An 18,029-nucleotide genomic window follows, 5' to 3' on the forward strand; every position below is an offset into this window, starting at 1 on the left:
AAATACGACTTTTGAAAGAAGAGTTACTATACACGTCTAAGAATGGCCAAGATCAGGAACATTGACACCAATGAATGCTGGGGAGGAGGTGGAGAAACAGGAGCACACATTCATTGCTAGTGGAAATGCAAAACCGAAGAGCCACTTTGGAAAGCAGTTTGGCAGTTTCATATAACGCTAAACCTATTCTTACCTTTAGACCCAGCAATTGTGCTCCTTGGTATTTACCCTAAAACTCTTAACATAGAAACCTGCACTTGAAGTTTATATCAGCTTTATTCATAATTGCTAAAACCTGGAAATCATCACGATGTTGCTCAGCAGGTGGATGGACGAACTGTGGTACATCCAGACTGACAGAATATTGTTTGGCAGTAAGAATGAATCATTAAGACATGAAAATACATGAGGGAACCATAACTGCACATTACTAAATGAAAGCAGCCAATCTGAAAGGCCACATAATGTACGATTCCAACTCCCTGACTTTCTTCAAGAGAGTAAACTGCAGACAATAAAAAGGTCAGTGGTGGTTGTCAGGGGTGAGACCATAATGGAGGATATATGTCATTATAAGTTTGTCCAAACTTACAAAATGTACACCACCAAGAGTGAACCCTAATGCAAACCGATTATGAGGTGCAAGCAGATTCACCAGTCCTAACAGATGGGCCACTTGGGTGGATGTTGACAGGGAGAGCTGGTATGTGACACTCTATCCTCTGCTTAATATTGCTGTGAACCTAAAACTGCTCTTAAAAAAAACAAATCTTAAGACACACACACACACACACACACACACACACACACACACACGCTGACTTCAAAAGCTGCAGGAGCGGAAAGGCACAAAGGCTGCTGAGGTGTGGCAGCAGCTAGGAAAATGGGAGTCCAGAGGGAAATGGGCAATGGGGCCAATCCCCAGCTCAAGGTCATCTCTGAAGCCGGTGTAAGGGAGGACCTGCAACACTCACGAGTGCTATGCTCACATATCAACAGCAAATCAAAAGAGAACAAAAGAATAAAAGGCAAAGTGACAAACATTTGCTGTCAGGAAAATATTTTCCTCAAGATACATATTTTTCAACTTTTGTGGCTTAGTCCTTGACACCTGAAATACATCAATTTCATTTTAACTGTGTTAATGCCAAGTCAAGACCAGAATGGGAAGCCAACCAGCTCAAAAGCCATCATTTCCATGCAGGTCCTGTTCAGCTGCCTGAGCATGGTCCCAAGGCTGATGCGGCACACCCACCTACACCTCCGTCTTGGCAGAGCGAAATGAGAAATGGACCACGCTGTTTGATGTGGCCATTAAAACAGAATTAATCTGCCATTTCTGCAGCCACAAATTGATGAGCACGTAAGAATTCATTTGTAATTGTTTATTTCTCCCTCACAACATTCCTTCCACTATTTGTTCTCTAAAAAAACTCCATTTTTTTTTTAATGATCTTTAAAATTAATGTTGATTGGAAACACGTCCTTATGTCAACTTAAGGAAGTCTGACTGTCCCCCCAACATGTGGTAAGTTCTACCCCCCCAATGGAGTAGCCCAGAGGAACCCTGGGCTTTGGCTAGTTTCAGGCTCTATAGTAAGGACTGCCTGACCTTCAAGAAGCTAGGGATTGAAGGAGCCACGTCTGTCTGATGGTGGCCTCCTCTGGAGTAGAACCAAGACCACCTTTTGGGGGCTGAAGTTGGAAAAGGAAGAGACGCATTCACTTTATAGTAAATGAAAAAGGAAACAAGGTTAAAATGAAGTTTATTATTTTTTTGATTTTTTGATTTTTTTTGTTTTTTGTTTTTTTAAATAAAACTGTTTGTGAAACAGCTATTTTATCCCCATGGCAGAGTGACCCCTGAAAGATGCACTAACCCCTTCTTAAGGCCTTAACAAGATTTTTTTTTGTACTTTTTCTTCTTCTTCTTTTTTTTTTTTTAAACTCAGATATTTAAAAATTATACAATTTACAAAACGAAACAAAATACAACATAAAGAATCACACAGCACGGGACTGCTTATCTGACAGGCCCCCTTTTCCATTATAAAAATAAAAACAAAAAGAAGAAAGGGCTAAGTGGGTGTTCCCGGTCAGCCTGCCCACCCCGTTCCCGTGGAGGCTCCCTCCCAGGCCCACCACCTGTTCTGGCACAGAGCTCCAGGCTTCCTCCTGTCCTCTGGGTCCCCACGTGTCAGGGTACAGATGCCCGGAACGTGCCAAGCACACAGGGCCCCAGAGGTGGGTCCGTCCCTGGACCTTGCTGCTCTGCTGTGGGGCTGCTCTGCCCACTTGACGGGACCCTTGGGATCTCACTGGCCAGTGACTCAGGACAAAGCCTGACCTCAGGGCATCTGCCAATTTCACCCCCCAAAAAGATAAAAATTTTAAAAAATAATAAATAAATAGTGTTTCTGGAAAGGAAAAAAATTTATTTGTGTTTAAACATCATTCCCCCACTCTTGGAAACACGGACCATCCCCACCTCCCACCCAAAACCTTCCCGCTTTGACACAGACTACGGACAAAAGGGCGGTCTGGCTGTGGCTTGGGCTCTTTCCATTGGGCTGGGGTCTAGTGTTCTCTGAACTGGTGTGAGACAGTTAAAGATCAAAGCCACATCCCCGTCCTTTATGAGATGAGTTTGTTCAGTTCAATTTCACATTTAAATTTCACTGTCATTGGAACAAATTTGGAGTTAACTAGATAATTTTAAAATAGAATCAAAAGGGATAGCGCACCTTTCATTTAAACAAAGTCTTTCCAGACTAAAAATAGATTTATATATATATATTTTTTATCCCTCCCTTTTATTCCCCCCCTTTCCCCATCAGCCCCCCTCCCCCCTCCCCCCACATTGTCACTATGGAGATTGTGTCCATGGAAACAGCCATTCCAACATCTTGGGCCTTTCTTTCCTGTGGTGTCACTGGTTTGAGTGTGAGGTGAGAACTTGGGAAGGAAGTGCTGGCACGGGCAGGCACGGCGGGGCGGGGCGGGGTGTGGCGGCTCGGGAGGAGCTTTCCATTCCATCACGAGTGTCCACCACCTGTTCATCTCCACAGTCTAACCTGGAAGACAAGCAACAGGCACTGAGCGCTGGGAACTTCTACATGGTCCCACTGCCAACAGCCCCTGCTCCGAAGTGGCACTGGGATGGGGCTTTCAGCAGGGACCTCATGCTCAGACCCATCTGTAGATGAGCTGCCGACTTGGGACACATCCAAGCCAAGTGCTGGCACTGTTGTGCGGCTCTGGACCTGGAACATGGTGAAAGGCAGCAGAATTGCTGGGCTGCACTCTGAGGACTTCTCAGGACATGCCCACCTCCCAGAGCATGGTGAGCACTGGGGCCCAGGGTTGGGCTCAGCTCTTAGTAGCAGGTCTTGTTCTTCAAAGTGGATGAGGGCACCCAGCTGTGACCAAAACACAGAACACCCACTTTGTGGAAGAACTTCTCATGACCACTTTGCAGCCGTCTCTAGCGGATAGTCAGTTCCACACACCAACAAAGAACATTTCCCACAGCCTCCAGTGGGGAGGGCAGGTCTCTGCCCATTTAGGTGGCTTGCACAGAGCCGGAATGTGCTGATCTCTGGCTCCTCAGGAACCTGAGGCCTCCAGGTAGGGATTCTCTCCTTTTCAGGCCAGGTTTGAGAAGGTGGTGCCAATGGCCAGATGGTGGTGCTAATGACCAGATGTACCAAGAGCCTTGGCTGAATGCTTCACGAACCACCCCATATGCACAGGTCTCAGAGAAACCAGTTTCCAAGTAATTAGTCCAGAAAAATGACACCAGAGCCTGGGGTGACGTCGGCCTCTACGGCCCCTGCTCTGCCTCTCACAGCACTCTTCAGCAACTACACTTCTAGGGCTCCCCTTGCTTCTTCCTCAAAGCTCTCTGATAACCTCCAACAACGTAGAAACCTCAGGGAAAGCCAGGTTCCTCTTTTGGTTCCAAAAAGTTTACTACTGTGCATAACAGTTGAGAAGGCTGGTGTGTGTGGGGATCTAAGACTGTACTTTCACACATGTGTGTAATAGATCTGCCCTTGCTAAAAGGAGACTGCTTGACCAAAAAAAGAAAAGAAAAGAAAAGAACACCACTAAACAGGAAGACATTTTGCAGAGACAGCAGTACAATGTTCACCATGCTCAGGTGACAGTAAAAAAAAAGCCCCGGCCTCTAGCTACCAGGCCCCAGGAATGTGGGCCAGTGGCTGAGCCATCCTGCTGTTTTCAGAATGTACACAGATGGCACAGCATGACCCCTTTGTATCTGAAGGTGGTTCTGGGCCCCACAGGTCATGCTTCCTCTTCTTCCATTCTACCCCTCCCCAGCAGCCCAGGGAGATTCTCCACCACCTCACTGGCTTTCCTGAGGCAAGGGCTGCAGGAAAAGGGGAGAGAAACAGCATTAGACAACAGTCCTTGTGCCTTCTCTGATACCGCCCCCCCAGGGACCAAAGGCCCTTGGCAAATAACATGGCAAGGGCTGAGCTAATAGGACCTCAAGGAACAACCAGAAGGTAATTTTGCTGGGGATCCAGGATGTCTGTGTGCACTGTCAGATGCCATCACAGCCTCACCAGGCTCTACTGTGGGAAGAGGGACAGGGCAGGTTTGCATCCTCAAAAGTGCTCAGCCATCTTGGGTCTGCACCAGTCCTGCTCACTACCCAGAACAGCAGACCCTGCACCAGACCCCAATCTCAGAATGAAGCACAGTCGGCAGCCGGGTCTGCCTGGCCAGTTGGTTCTGTGTGTGCTGATTGTGGATCTGTCCCTGGGTGCCACAGTGTTGCACAGGGGTCTAGGCAGTGGTAGTCCTTCAGCACCTCCTGCTCCATGGTTCAGTCTTCCCAACTAGGAGTTTTCTGCTAATTAGACTGGTCCAAACACATGATCTACTGAATGTAACAGGACCCCAAATGTTTCTGGAGTTACAGAAGACAAAAACTAAAACTAAAACAAAAAAACTGTTCCTTCAGGCTGGATGCACTCTTGTAATCCCAGCAGCTTAAGAGGCTGAGGCAGGAGGAGCACAAGTCTGAGTCCATCCTGGGCAAATGAGCAAGATTCTGTCTCAAAATAAAATTTAAAAAAGGGCTGGTGATACAGCTCAGAGATAAGAATGCTTGTCTAGTACGTTTGAGGCCCTGGGTTCAATCCTAGGTACTGCGAAAATCCACACACTCTTCCTTCAGTAGGAAGAAGAGGAAAGAAAATTTCTTAATCACTATTATGCTAGGAACTGAGCTAGAAGCCTAGACAGCTTCAAGATGAGAAAGCTGAAGCTCAGAGGGTGACACCTGTGGCCCACAGCTACGTGGTTAGCTGGAGATGGGATGGGCTGACAGCCAGCAAAGCTCTCCTGTGTGGGCCCCAAGGACTATGTGCCCCACTGCATGGGATGTGGCTGAGAGGAGAGGGCTGGGCCTCAGGCAGTAAGCCTGGGAACAGTCACAGTGCCACACAGCTGCCTGGGCTCAGTAAGCTCTCTGACACTCCATGCCAAGGATGGTCAAAGGCACTGTGATGCTCAGTTGCCAGGGCACAGGGTTTCATCCTGGGTCATGCCCCAAGCCTGCCTGCCCTGCCCCCAAGGCTCCTCTATTCTGTAACTTGAGCCTGGGATGGATGACACCACCTTCTTATCCTTTCACACCGGACACTAAGCCTCTCTCCCAACTGCAGCAGGCATCCATTAGCTCGACCCCACCTGATCCCGTCCAACCCCACCAGGATTCCTCCAGAGCAGGTGGCTCCATCTCTGAAATAGACACTTGATTCCTGCCTGAGAGGGACTGAGTGGGGAGAAACCTGATTCTGAAGCCTGGTTGACTGCTGACAGTCAGGGTCAGAGAGACCACTGCTCTCTGTGATGCACTCATCTTTAACAGGGACATTCAGCACCACTGCTTGTCCCACTGTGGGTTGGACCATAAGGCTGCAAAGGTGGCCCTGGCCCTTGCAAAGCTTCCAGTACATAATGTGACAATGTGATGCTAGGAAGGATGCAGAATGGGGAAAGAGAGCGTTTCAGGCTGAGATTTGTAAAGGAAAGCCTTCTGAAGAGGAACTGGTAATCTGAGCCCCAGAAGATGAGAGGAGCCTGTCCCATGAAGACAGGCAGGCAAAACGTGCACACACAAAGGCCTAGAGGGAGGCAGCCTGGCCCCGAGTGGCTGGGAGGCAAATGTGACAAGAACCTCGAAGAGGAGAGCCTGGCTGGATCTCCAATGACATGATCCTGGAGACTAAGTCTGCTGAGAATGCCCGCTGCTGTGAGGCAGGGCTTTGGGTAGAGCAGGTGTGGTACAAGACTAAGCTGGTGCAGGTGGGGAGGTGAGGACAGATTCTCTGGAGGAGAACCCCAGAAAAGGCCACTCACTCATCCATGACAGGCTGTCTGATGTGGAGGGTCTGTGCAAGGAGTGTGGGCAGTTGGCATCCTCTTGCACCCAGGTCAGAGCAGCGGTTTGGATGGCTACTGCTACTCAAACACCAGGTCACAGGGCCAGGCAGGAAGCCAGGGGCTCCTTGTTTACTACATGACAAGGAGAGCCAAGAGTCCTACGGGAAAGCCCCCTGTTCACTAGCTGTGATGAGGTCAGAGAGACAAGACTCTCAGCACAAGGACAAACAGGCCCACCACACTGCTTCCTCATCCTCATAAATGTCAGGAGGTGGCCGACTGGATGGCTGTCCAAGACCTTTCCTCTCTGGCATTCCTGGTCTGGCCAGAGACCATGAGGAGCCCCAAATGCTGGGGTGGGGTGTGGAGGGCAGAATCTCCCAGCACCGGTCCTAGTATTTTTTGATCCAAAGGGCAGCTGCAGGGTCCCTCTGCTGCTTTAACCCCTCTAGTTCTAACTGTAAGAAACTTGCAGCCAGGTACAGCAGCCTGTGTGCCCAGTACTTTCTGACGAATAACGAAATTCTCATATGGTTGACATTGTTACTTCTCTTCTCAAAGCAGAAACTGAAGCAGAGACATTAAGTGGCTTAACCCCAGTCACACAGGGCTTTCTATACACTCTGTGTGAGAAAGTGGGATATCAGGAGGCAGGACACAGATGTGCATCCAAGGTCACTTCCCTGCCTGTCCGAGTCCCCAGTAATGGTGGTTCTTTGTTCTCAGCATGGACCCCAATATGAGCACTCCCTGAGAGCAAGTGTGTTTTCTGCCCCCATCACTGGGTTTCCCACCCAATTCAGTGGTGCACTCTGGGTCTGAAAGATGGAACCAGTAAAAGGAATCTGCCTTGTGGGAATGGCCTATGGAGAGAACACTCCAGATGGACGAGGCTGGGCACACCGTATCCATCCTTCCTCTCAAGAGGTGGCTGCTCCAACCTCAACAGACTCGAGCCCTGCCGTGTGATGGGCCAGGTCCTGCAACCATGCAGTGCTGCAGCCTGGGAGGATGGAGGGTGAAGCTGACCATTCGGCTTGAGAGCTGAGGCCTTGTCAGCTGGGAGGCCCAAGAATGAGTAAAGATGGTGGCCCACATTCCCAAGACCTGCCTACCAGGGCCCAGACTTTCTCCTTTTCTCTAACACAGGCTGGAAAATTCAGGACAAAACCAGAAAGTGCTGAATGACAAATGGTTCTTTCCTTAACCAGTCCTTCCAGGACACATTTCAGAAATTCTCCTCGTGGTCTTCCACTGAATTTGACTTTAACTGTCTGGGACAGGCACAGAGGCATGACACTTAAGTGGCAGGGCCTGCCTAGGCACAGTGGTATCTCAGTCCAGGAACAAAGGGCCAATGCAAACAGCTGTAAAACCACCCACGCTGCTGCACTGCCCCGAGGGTTGATCAGAGGGTCAGGAGTGCAGGCAGGCAGAGTAGCCCAGTGACTTCTAGAAGAGCAGTAGCCGATGAGGACGACTTACTGCAGTCCACAGGGCTCCGTTTGCTCATTTGGTTCCTGTGACCCAAGAACATATAAAATGGCTTCCAACCACCTCTCCTGCTCTGCTTTGCTCCCTGCATTGCCAACCCTGCTCCCTGCAAGAGGCAAAGAGAATCGCATTACAGCAAAACACTCAACACCCCAACAGGAAGCACTGGGGAGCCCCCACCTGGGCCCAGACCTATCCCACAGCAGGGTGGCAGGGGCCTTCTCTGAGGTCAGCACTGGGAGCTGCCTACAAAACAAACATCTTCTGAAAGGAGGAAAACCACCATATTCTGGGATGAGCTTGACTTTTCCCTCATATTAATACTGGGCATTTTAGAAAAAGGCAAAAACCTTTCCAGTTGTAACCTGGGGGAAGGCACATTCCATAGGGAACAGCGAAGGACTGGTACTGCCCAGGGGAACTATCTCTGTGGTTATGGGGGTGAGACTCCTAGAGGCTACACAGAAGCCCCCATTTAGAGAGAAATGAGCCCTCGGAGAACACCGCCCCCCCCACAGCTGCAGTTGAGTGTCAGTTACGTTCGCTTCTCTTTTCTCCTTTTTACACACTGTCGTTCCTCAGCGGCTGTGGGGGCAGGGAGGGTGAGGAAGCAAGCATGGTGGAGACCCCTGCTGCCAGATCCCTAAATCCCACATCCTGCTTTTCACAGGAGCAGGCTGGCCGTGCCCCACATGCTCAACGGTGCAGCCGGATCTCTAGAGATTTTTAAGAGTAAAATTAAATCAGATGCTAAAGTCGACTAAATCTCTGAGAGGATTTTCCTTCTCTTTGTACTTCTGCGAAAAGGAATCTTTCACGGTACTGTTGGGAGAAAAAGATTTCAAGTAGGAAAACTTGGAGAATGTTCTATTTTTCAAAGGAAAACATACTCTAGTTTTATAGAAATGCAGTCAATTAAAAAGAAGAGACCTTTGGTTAGACCCTTGAGGAGGAGGAGGAAACAGCAGGCTGCTGAAGTCCCCTGCCCAGAGGGTCATCCTAGAAGATGGTCACAATGCCTGTAGGACCACCAATCCTGAGGCCTGCTCACCAGCTGTCCTGAAGGGCTGACTTCAGAAAGAGACACCCTGGGGCTGGGGTTGTAGCTCAGTGGTACAGACACTGCCTAGCATGTGTGAGGCACTGGGTTCCACCCTCAGCACCACATTAAAAAAATAATAACAACAGAATTATTGTATCCATCTACAACTAAAACTACTTAAAAAGAGAGTCATCCTGACAGGTTTAATGACCCCACCACATTCTGGGAAGTTAAGAAACAACTGGAGAGCCATTTCATCCACCTGGTGGTAGGATCCATGCCACTAACTGCTGGTGGTGCGCCTGGGGCCAGCAGGAGGGCAGAGGCCAAAGCACCGCCGGGAGCCAGGCAGGGGTGGTGGAGCCTGGCTGGCCCTGACTCACCTGTGCTTGCTGTCCTCTCCATTCCCACGCGCACACTGCCCCCCTCACCCCCGCTCCGACTGCTCTGTGCTGAGGCTGCCTTTCGCGGTCTTGTTCTGCAAGGGGGGGAGAGGGCACGGAAGGGGAGGCTGATGCCAGCGGAGCCACGAGGAGACACGAAAGGAACAGAGGAAAGAGTGTGGGAGTCAGGGAGGGCAGAGGTGAGGACAGGGACAGCACATGGAAAAGGAAGAAAAAGCAGAGTCAGTACTGAATGACAAACAGGAGACACCCAGGTAGGGCTTTCTGAGGCAAAATGTGACAGTAAGTAAAAACAGAGAATACTGTCAGACCCTGTGCTCCACCTCTGGAAATATTTTTTAAAGAAAAATCATAAGCATCCTTCAAAAGTGTTCTGAGGACAGACCTCTCCAGATGTCATCTTTCTAGTACTTTCTGGTCATACTTAGAGATGGAAGACACTGAGCAGCTAGTGACCACCAGGTGTCAGTGTGACCTCAGCCAGACAGGGTGGTCAATGCAGGAAACATCAGGTGGCAGTGGGTTCCATCCCAGGCCTTTCCTGGGGCTTCTCCATCCCTATCTGTGGTATCTCAAAAGTAGCCCTTTCACCTCTCATCTTGCACACTTCCCAAAGAGGTGGCCAAGAGACCCTCTTAAATAGCATGGGAAGGTGGCAATAGTACCCACTGACTTGAATCATCAGGTCACTTCTGCAGCAATACAACCTGCAAGAGACTGAGTTTCCCCTGAAGCCCTGGAGTCAATGCCTTTGCTTCTACACCAGGCCTCCTTGCCCATCTCACCACATGGCAATCTGTAAACTGGGGTTCTAGTAAACTGAACTCCAAGCCAGTTTCTCTGAGTTTAATCTTCTGATTTCTCTTCATGAATGGGCAGCCCCCTCATCTATCTCTTCCAGTCCCCTCACACCACACAGAGTGCTGGCCCTTATGCCCCAGGTTTCCCTTCAGCATCGTGCCTCTCTACCCTTTCAGAGTCAGGAGCAGGCCAGCAGCCCAAGGTGCAGGTAAGGACAGGCCTGGGCTTTAAGTCTTTCACAGGAAGCCACCCCTAACTGCTAGCCCCAGTGGGAACCAGGCTCTGGGAGCTTCTGACTCACCTTGTGCTTGGGGCACCTCACCGAGAAGTTCTCCTCATGTAGCAAACAATCTGCAAGAAAGAAGGGGACAGATGGAGCCTATGTGTGCTGAAACAGCCCGACCCACGTGTGGCCACACCAGTCAGAATCAACAGTGTCAGACATGGAGGCAAGAGGTTCCTACACTGTGATTTCTTTCCTTTCTTTTTTTTTTTTTTGATATTGGAAATTGAACCCAGGGCACTTAACCACTGAGCCACATCCTCAGTTCTTTTGTTTTATATTTTATTTTGAGACAGGGTCTCACTGAGTTGCTTAGGGCCTCACTAAGTTGCTGAGGCTGGCACTGAACCTGCAATACTCCTGCCTCAGCCTCCAGAATCGTTGGGATTACAGGAGTATGCCACCGTGCTGGGCTTACACTGTGATTTCTAAGAGGAAAACAACAGTGACACACCAGATGAACTAGGGTACCTTAACATGATGGAACACTGGTCATTTAAAAAGTTAATGGTGTGAATAAACACGACGTAAAAGTGCCGAACAATCAAAATATACAAATGGATAGGTATATTCTTAATTTCGTTAAAATGTTTTACATGCTTTAAAAAAAAACTAGAAGGAAATCTACCAAAATATTACAGAGGTTCTCTTTGGGTAGTGTTACAGGTGATTTTAATTTTATTATTTTGTTCTGTATTTCCATGATGGCTCCTATTTAACAACCAGAGACAATTCCCAAATAATGCTATTTTAACAATCCTCAATTCTAGTCTAATCCCATTCCACAGGTTCACGGCAAAGCCTCCTCATGAAGACACCTGAAATCTAGAGGCATTTCTCCTCTACTGAGAGCCCAGGTGTTTGAGATAGAAAGGTGATCAGGCCTGAGGGCCCTGCTGTCACCTGCAGTCCACAATCCCTGGAGACACAGGAGACACCCCCCCAATACAAATCACATGATCTGCACTGACTGCTTCACAGGAAAATAAAATCCCATGAGGGAGGAGAAGGATTTATTCCAACTTTCAACACGTGACAGCATTCTCGATGATAGCAAGGATGCATTTCCTCCAGGCAAGTTGAGCTCCATGTACAAGGCAGGGCATGGAGCTGGCAAGGAAACCCCGGGAGTGAGTCCACCCCGCACACCACAGCTTCTGCAGGCCAGCAGCCAGGTCACTGGTGCAGAATGTGTGACAAAATGGTAATGAATACAGACCCCACATTCTCAGAAAGCTGCCGAGCGCCATGGCAGGAGGCAGTCTTGTTGAGTTTACGATTTAACTGGTTTAAACCTAGACCCAGATTTGCAGCCTGTGTACCCACAGATTTCAAGTGAAATAATTATAAGGTAAAGGAACACTCAAATGAAAACGTTTTAGGTCCTGAATATCCTGAACAAATCAAAAAAGGCACTTTTAGAACTTGGCCAAACTGGTAGCATAAACTCCCTGGCCTTGGGAATTTTTTATTTCTGGATTGTGGGCCAGCAGCCTTCTCTGCTCCCAGGGCCCAAAAACTGAGCGAGTCATCAAGTCACTGTCACTAACCTCTAGGCCCCTCTCCCAGCAGGCAACTAGCATGGCAGTAAATGAAATGTGTTAATTTAAAACCCACAAGTACATAGCGTGACCAAGGCTCCTGCTGCTCCAATCTGCCAGAGAGTTTATAAACAGCAGGAGACAGACAACTGGAGCTTGGGAAAGCACATCCTCCTCACCTGGGCTCTGGCAGAGCTGCACGGCAGTCTCTAGCCTGGGCCAGACAGACAGTACAGCAACATGGAGCTCGGCCGTTCCGTTGCCACAGAGGCTCAGGGAACAAGACAGGGGTCATGTTGTGGGGCAAAGGGTGCCATCAGAAAGGCACAGGTGGCTCAGTTACCTTCAGAGCCACGGAATAGTGACCAGATGTGACAGATCCCTGGCAAAAACCTGTCTCAAGTTAGGAAAAGTCTTCCCTGAGTTAAACACAGAAAAGAAAGAAAACAAAGGAAACTTGGACCTAGTGCCAGGTACTTTAGGAACAGAAGTCTCCTAGAGAAACTGCCAGACACAGTGCCCACCTCTGCCCCAAAGAAACACCATATCTAAACTAAACTACATAACTAAATTCTTTTAGTTCTCATACACATTACACAGGCCATCAGGAACTGCAGTTCCTGTTCTGGCAGGGTCAGAACCAGTGAGAGAGCTCAGAAACCTGGAAGGACACTGGGGAGCCTCTTCTCCACTGCCTCCAATCAGGTCCTGCTGGGGGCAAGAGCAACAAGCAAGAAGTCTAGTAAAATCTCTTCTGACTAGAACAGGCACCTGTCCCCTCTGTGGCCAGTCAGCAGCAGTCTCCTGAAGTCCTGGCCCAGACCCTGACCCTACACTATCCAGAGGGCTTGGTCAGTATTTCCACAGGGTGAAGTAAAAGCAAACAGCTTGCTGGATCATGACATAAGCTGGGAAAGACTCACAAGGTGGCCAAGTCAACAAGATGGCTTCCAGAAATAAATACCAACTCCCAGGAGAGAATGCCACTCTCCTTTCTCTCTGTGCTTAAAGGCTGAGTGGACTTTACTGAGCTCCTTAACATAATAAGTACCATGAAGCTACTGATAATCATGACATCGATACAGACTCAGGCTGAGGACAGCAATCAAGAATGAGTTGAGAAGAACAAGAAAAGAGGGGTCTACTGTCCTTTGGATCTGCTGGGCATCAGGCACTGTCTCCAGTTCAGTTACCATCTACCTTAGCACTACTGTCATCTTCCACACAGCCTTGCTCAGGGGCAGGGTTAGGCTCCTGAAGCAGTGGAGGGGAATAATGGGGCACTGAGATTGCTTTCTGTGATGTAGATCGCTGCTTCTTCATGACAGGGGCAAGACCCCCAGCATTCTATAATGGCCCATACAGGGTTCTGACCCCACTACCGCAAGATCAAAGTCTGTAGCAGAAAGAGCAGCTCTAAAATGCTGCTGCAAAGGTGGCTGCAGAGTGAAATTCCCAGCTGTGTTTCTTCATGAGAGTAGAAGAAAAATACCCTCCAGGCAAGATTCTTTATGCACAGTAGAATTATTAATGAGCTACCACAGCCCTTTTTCCTTCTGTCTTAATTGTTGTGGCTCATTGCATTAAATAAATTAAAAAAAAATTTAAACCAGAGCTCACATTCTTTTTACTGTGTCCTCTACCTAGAGCCAAATCCTGTGTCTATGACGTAACAATCAGCCCAGAACTGCTAACGAGGATGTCAGAAATGTAGGACCAGTGTCAGGTGGGGGAAGCTGTAGGCACTAGAGATCACTGTAAGACAAAGATTCTGTTTCCATGGAGACATCCTAGCAATAAAAGTTTTCCCAGAGACATCAACAGCTCTTTAAAGGTTTGGGTGGTTGACAGCAAGGCAGAGATGAAAATGTTACACTGTTCCTTATTCCACTGAGAGATTAGAGACTCTTAAACCCAGGGACTCATTTTGGTTATGATTAGAAAGAAAGTCAATCAGTGACTACCTTCCTAGACACAGATCTACCACAGAGCACAAAACTTGTGACTGGGAAGGTTGTGGAGTAAATACAAGCATCCACCCCACAGAACAGTGCAGGCCTCTGAGTACCTGTGACAGGTCATCAAAAAGACAAATGTGAGGCTGCTTCTTTGGTTCGAGCTCTGCACCCAGAGGGGCAGAGTCCAGCAGTGGGGGTACTGAAGCAAAGGGCCAAAAGACCACCTCACTCCCTGACCCAGAGATTCCCTCTCACTGGATGCTCAGCCACCAACTTCTGCTAAACAGATAACTGGACAGGCACACATGACAGGCTGGGTCAGAGTGACAGGAGTCATTTGCTTATTAACCCTCAGCTAATTGAAGTGGCCCTGCTTCTGGCTGGGGATGTGGAGGTGGCCTGAGTAAGCTTCTCCTAGAGGGTGCTCTGCCCTCTTCCCAATCTTCTGCCTGGACTTGATCAAGATGGCTCTAACTCTGCTGTCCAGTCGTAAGCTACATATGGCCTCTTGAGTTAGAAAAATTAATTTCCTCAGTCCCACCAGCCACATTTCTTTCTTTCTTTCTTTCTTTTTTTTGGGGGGGCGGGCAGGGAGGTACTAGGGATTGCACTCAGGGACATTCAACCACTGAGCCACATCTCCAGTCCTATTTTATATTTTATTTGGAGACAGGTTTCACCAAGTTGCTTAATGCCTGGCTGTTGCTGAGGCTGGCTTTGATCCTCCTGCCTCAGCCTCTGAGCTGCTGGGATTATAGGGGTTTGCCACTGCACCTGGCCACTTTTCAAGTGCTCAATGGTCACATCTGGCTGTGGCCATTGTACTGTAGTGCAGACCTAGAGCACTTCCATCACTGTGGAAAGATCTCCTGAGCAGCAGGCTTCATCCCATGAGAAACCACACCAAGAAGCAGCAGGGAGGGGGAGCAGCAGCCATGGTGGGCGTCTGGTGTGAGTGTGGCTGCTGACATGGCTGGCGCCCCACTGTGCACATGAAATGTGATTGGGAAGGATGTGGTTATAGCCTGCCTGGATGCTCAACCTAGTATTTCTGAACAGCGCCTTAATGTGGGAGACCACTGCTTCCCAGCCACTGGCTGGAAAAGCCAATTTTTGCAGGATTTCCCATATAAGATAATCAATCATCCTGAACATACACCTAAAATTCTCATTTAAAAACTAAGAAGCTACAACTGGGGGAAAAAAAAAAAAACCAAAAATGAAAAAACAAACCCCAAAACATTCTGATGTAACAAGGGCAATACAATGAAAGCAAGAAAAGGCAACTAGGCAACTGGCTGGCTCCTGAAAAAAGATTTTAAAGCTACACCACAGAATATGCTGGACTACAACCCAGGGTGATCGCACAGATGCAGGACAGCAACATTCAGGAAAAGAAAGAAAAGAATGGACAGTCTAAAATCCGAACTCCCTGACACTTGAAGACTCTCTACCTCTTCTCTACCTATCGATCTGGTCAAATAGCACCCTGGCCACCAAGCTGCCCCTCAGCCCCAGCACTTGTGCACAAGCCCAACACTTGATGGGAATCTAACTTCGGAGTAAGCATTATCCACTGTTCTTGTTCTTTTTAGCTGCTCCTCCTTCAGAAACTTGGAGAAGATGGGAAAAGGAAAGAAAGGGCAAAGAGAAGGACTGGAAAGGAAGGGCATGTGTTTATGCACTAGTAAGGGAGTTGATGAGACTCCTGCACTGGAGACGGGGTGAAAGGAACCCTGAGGTCCTCTGCATGCCCACTGGTGCCTATTCCACCTGTTCCACACCTCTCTCCATTTTCAGTTCCCTTCATCTGACTGCAGGCATTATTAGAGCTGGCTGGGTGAAGGTCTTGGGCACATGTGATTCCCAAAAAGTAAACGGGGAAAGCATCTGCTGAGGAGACTCAAGTCCAGAAGGGCCACTTTCCCAGGCTGCCACAGCTGAGTCAGGACACATGTCTCCTGCCTCACTCATCGACAGTGCCTGTGTCCAGCACAGGAGGCACCTCCCTCAGCAGGCACCACAATGCAAAGCCCACCAGCTCCATCTCAACAGATGAAATGCAGTCAACTTTGTTACAATGTGATGTATAATACTCATTTTAGTTTTCATTCCCATTCCTGGTACAGAGCTCCTAAAACCCTTGTAATTTCCTAAAAATAGGGGTGCTACGAGAACCTTTCTTTTTCTTATATCTGGTCTTGGGTTCCTGATACATAGCTTCTAATCTCTTGGAATTTTTCCGGGTGACAGAAGGGTATCTTTTGTGGGCTCCTAGATGGGGCTGGTCATCAGAAAAAACCAAGCCATCATTAGAAGCTTAGAACTTTCAGTTACACCTCTCATTCTCTGGAGAGAGGAGAGGGGCCAGAGATTGAGTCATGCAAATCATTCAATCATGCCTAAGTGATGAAGCCTCCATAAAAATTCCTGAATTGCGGGGTTCGGAGAGCTTCCTGATTGATAGGCACATGGAGGTCCCTGGAGGGTGGTGCACCTGGGGAGAGCATGGAGGCTCCATGGCCCCTCCTACGTGCTAATGCATCTTTTCCATTGAGCTGTTCAACTGTATCCTTCATTGTAAATGGGTAAAGACAATGAAGTGAGCTGGGTGCAGTGGCACACTACTGTAATCCCAGCAGCTCGGAAGGCTGAGGAAGGAGGATCCAGCCTCAACAAGTTAGCAAGATCCCTGTCTCTAAATAAGATATTAAAAAGGGCTAGGGATATGGCTCAGTGATTAAGCACTCCTGGGTTCAATCCCCAGTACCAAAACAAAACAAAAACAAAAACAAACAACAACAACAACAAAAAAAAGAGTAGAGTGTTACTTGGAATTGGTTCTAGAACATTGATCAAACCTTAAGAGGAGGTCCTATGAACCCTAGCCATTCAGAAGCACAGGTCACAACCTGGAGCTTGAGACAGGCATCTGAAGTAGGGAGTCTATGGGACTGAGCCCTTAATCTGTGGAGTCTACACTGACTCTGGTTAGTGAAGAACTGAGTTAAACTGGAGGACACCCAGCTGGCATCCACTGAAGGACTGTTTGGTGTGTAGAAAAACAGAGTATGGAGTCTATGGTGAGTAGCATGAGGTTGGTCTTTCCTATCTCACACAAAACCTTCATGATAAAACCCTCCACAAACTGGGACTAGACTGGACTCTCTCAGCTCTGTCAAGAATACCTAAGGATAAACCCAGCAGAGTGGTGCACACCTGTAATCCCAGCTACTCACAAGGGTAAGGCAGGAGGATCATAAATTTGAGGATGGCCTGGGCAACTTAGGAAGACCCTATCTCAAAATAAAATAAAAAGAGCTGAGGATGTAGCTCAGTGGTAGAGCACCCCTGGGTTCTATCCACAGGTACCACAGTGCGGTAACCAAAAAGGCCAAGAATACCTATGAACAGCTAACACCATATTTTTTTTTAGCTTACAAAATCAGAATGTCAGTTCTCAACACTTCTGTCCAAAGTTTTACTGGAGATTCTAGCCAGGGCAACTAAGCAAGAAAAAGAAATAAAGAGCACTGTATCAGGCAGGAAGAGGCGAAACCATCCCTATTTGTAGATGTCATGATTTTGCACACAGAAATTTACTATAAATTACTAGAACAAAACAAGTTGAGCAAAGATGCAGAATACAAGATCAATATAAAAAAATCAACTAGCTGAGCACGGTGGCGAAGGACTATAATCCCAGTTGCTCTGGAGGCTGAGGCAGGAGGATCACAAGTTCAAAGTCAGCCTCAGCAACAGTGAGGTGCTAAGGAACTCAGTGAGACTCTGTCTCTAAATAAAATATAAAATAGGGCTGGGGATGTGGCTCAGTGATCGAGTGCCCTGAGTTCAATCCCTGGTACCTCCCACCAAATCAAATCAAATCAAATCAAACTTGTTATGCTTTGGAAAGCACCATTGAGAATGAAAAGAAAACTCACAAAATGTGAGAAAATATTTTTGCAAACTAAGCTCCATAGGTGCAAAGAATTCTTAAAACTCAACAACAAAAAGACAATCCAGTGTAACAATGGGCAAAGCAAAAGACACACATCATCATGAGCCATTAGGGAAATCCAAATA

General features: G+C 48.1%; 1 protein-coding gene across 3 annotated transcripts in view; it reads right to left on the reverse strand.

Annotated features, from left to right (window-relative positions):
• Positions 1–2,852: 2,852 nt before the first annotated feature.
• Tcf20 (transcription factor 20) overlaps positions 2,853–18,029 on the reverse strand; it is a 90,526-nt gene continuing 75,349 nt past the window's right edge. The window contains exons 4-6 of one of the 3 annotated variants that reach the window (XM_047549167.1): positions 10,463–10,512; positions 9,340–9,434; positions 2,853–3,074 (exon numbers count right to left, since the gene is read on the reverse strand). In XM_047549167.1, the coding sequence (XP_047405123.1) occupies positions 9,384–9,434; positions 10,463–10,512 (101 nt within the window). In that variant the 3' untranslated portion in view covers positions 2,853–3,074; positions 9,340–9,383. Of the gene's footprint in view, positions 3,075–9,339; positions 9,468–10,462; positions 10,513–18,029 lie in introns of all 3 variants that reach the window. The other 2 variants (XM_047549165.1, XM_047549168.1) reach the window with 2 other exon arrangements.

This window comes from Sciurus carolinensis, chromosome 4, assembly GCF_902686445.1.
Source record: "Sciurus carolinensis chromosome 4, mSciCar1.2, whole genome shotgun sequence".
NCBI classification, from domain to species: Eukaryota; Metazoa; Chordata; class Mammalia; order Rodentia; family Sciuridae; genus Sciurus; species Sciurus carolinensis.